Here is a 2,527-nt window from a genome sequence, read left to right on the forward strand (position 1 = left end):
GGTGGTAGAAGGGCAAACTTTATTGAGCCCGTCACCCCTAGTTCTCTTTCTCCTGTACAGTCTTGGTTCCACGGAGACGCCCTGTCCTGCGGGCAGCGATGAGACCCACTTTGCGACCAGCAGGGGCATCCCTGCGGATAGTAGAGGGTTTGCCTATATGCTGGTGGTTGCCACCTCCAAAAGGATGTTCCACAGGCTGCAGGCAAAAAGACAGCGTCAGCACAGGTGACTGCACCTGGGAGGCCACGCAAACCACCACCCAGCGCCTCCCACTGTGAACACCCCCCCAGAAAGGACTTGTCCACCCCAACCCTGTAACCCCCACCCAACCTTATTTCTGGGTTACTTACATTCATGGCCACCCCCCGCACACGTGGCCAGCAGTTCCTCTTTGCCTTATATTTGTGGTAGGCACGGCCAGCCTTCAAAATGGGCTTGTCAATGCGGCCACCTCCGGCCACCACACCTGTTGGGGAAACCAGGCACTTCAGGGGTGTTCTCCCATGCTTCCCAGCACCACAGGGCCCAAATCACTGACAGCATCCCCCCAGCTGAGTCTTGCCAGTCCTCCTAGCACACCCCCAGCCCTGTGCTAACCTCTTAGCACATACATGCCAGTAAGGACCTACAGCACAGCCAAAGCAAAGGCCCCACCCCCCCGCTCCAGGAGCTCCTGGCACGTTCTGTCATTGAGTTCTGAAGGGAGCCAAGGCCCTCACCCACACCACCTAGGACACGAACTGGTCTAGTCTGCAGAGGGGTCACACCAGGTAAAGCTGCCACGTGTTATGCCAGCATCCCATATGGACACCAGTCTGAGTCCCAGCTGCTCTTCCAATCCAGCTCCCTGCAAACTTGCCCGGGAAAGCAACAAAGGATGGCCCTAGTGCTCGGGCCCCTGTGTCCACAGGGGAAACCCGGAAGCTCCTGGCTTCCAACCGGCCCAGCTCCAGCCATTGCGGCCACTTGGGAGCAAACCTGTGGATGGAAAATCTTTCTCCAACTCTACCTTTCAAATAAAAAAATATATATTTAAAGAAAAAAAGCAAAAAATGTTTCAGAGAAAGGACCAGCACTGCAATGCAGCACATGAAGCCGCCACTCGCGACACCAGCATAGCCCGAGTGCAGGTTACAGCCTGGACTGCTCCAATGCCAATCCCGCTCCCTGCTGGCGGGCCTGGGAAATAGAACATGCTCCTGCCACAGACGTGGGAGACCTGCATGGAGTTCCAGACCCCTGGCAGCCAGCTGGGGAGTGAACCAGCAGACGTAGATCTGTCTGTCCCCGCTTCTCTGTAATTCTACCTTTCAAATAAATTTTTCATTTTACAAGCACCTGTGCAGGCCTGAGTGTTGCCAAACAATGAACAAGCCTGGACTCACGCTTTTTCACTCATTAAGCGTCTTCAACTAAGTCAGAAACCTGACCTTGTCACCGTTATCTTCCCAGAAAAAAAAATAACTGTGAGACCCATGGAGTGGAGTCGCCAAATTCCAGGTAACTTGGCCCCAACCTCATTCAACCCGCGTGGGCGGTAAGGCAGACGCTGTCCTGCCCACTTCACGGCGGTGGCCGCCTGGGCAGTCGGGCTGCGGGCTCAGCGTGCACTCACCGACCACAGCTCTGTTGGCAGAAGAGATGACCTTCTTGGAGCCCGAGGGCAGCTTCACGCGGGTCTTCTTGGTCTCGGGGTTGTGGGAGATGACGGTGGCGTAGTTCCCGGACGCCCGGGCCAACTTGCCTCGGTCCCCAGGCTTCTCCTCCAGACAGCACACGATCGTCCCCTCGGGCATGGTGCCCACGGGGAGGACATTGCCGATGTTGAGCTGGGCTGCACGGGAGCGGGTGCCCGGCGGTCAGCGCAGCCCGGGGCAGCGCCCCCGCGCCCGCCCCGTCCCCAGGGAGGGCTCACCCTTCTTGCCGCAGTACACGAACTGTCCCGTGTGGATGCCCTCGGCGGCGATGAACAGCTCCGTCCGCTTCTTAAACCGGTACGGGTCCCGGAAGACCACCTTGGCGAGGGGCGCACCGCGCCCCGGGTCGTGGATGATGTCCTGCGGGCCGGAGCGGCGTGAGTGCGGAGTGCGGGCAGGGCGCCCCGCGCCCCCCGGCCGGCCCTCCTACCTTCACGATGCCCTTGATGTAGCCGTGCCGCTCGGCGAAGTCCACGGCGCGCAGGCGAGCGGCGCCCTTGCGGTGCTTCACGTGCGCGCGGAACACGGAGCCCGCTCCCTTCCTCTGCCCACGGATCACACGGCCCATGGTGACGCGGCTGCGGGAGTTCCCAAGTCAGTGCCCAGCCGGCCCGGCACCCCCCATCCCGGCTTCAGGACCCCTACCCCCGAGCGCGGGCACGCCAGCGCGCTCTCAGGAGACTCTGCCGGGACCCCGGGAGGGCCCCCAAGGGACAGATGGCGGCGGATGGCGACCAGGCCGCACCACCTCACACACCCTACCTCTCCACAAGCGCGGCCGAAAGAGGAAGCTCGCAGCCGCGCACCGCCTTATCTTCCGGGGCGGGGCC

At 61.1% G+C, this 2,527-nt stretch overlaps 1 protein-coding gene across 1 annotated transcript; it reads right to left on the reverse strand.

Moving 5' to 3' along the window:
• On the reverse strand, positions 1–2,527 carry RPL8 (ribosomal protein L8). Its single transcript, XM_062187809.1, has 6 exons — positions 2,460–2,527; positions 2,128–2,275; positions 1,916–2,057; positions 1,616–1,834; positions 351–466; positions 1–196 (listed from the first exon to the last, which is right to left on the reverse strand). Exons 2-6 carry the CDS (start codon positions 2,263–2,265, stop codon positions 38–40), a joined length of 774 nt encoding a protein of 257 aa, XP_062043793.1. The 5' UTR covers positions 2,266–2,275; positions 2,460–2,527; the 3' UTR covers positions 1–37.

The sequence above is a fragment of the Lepus europaeus genome, chromosome 4 (genome assembly GCF_033115175.1).
Source record: "Lepus europaeus isolate LE1 chromosome 4, mLepTim1.pri, whole genome shotgun sequence".
Classification (NCBI taxonomy): domain Eukaryota; kingdom Metazoa; phylum Chordata; class Mammalia; order Lagomorpha; family Leporidae; genus Lepus; species Lepus europaeus.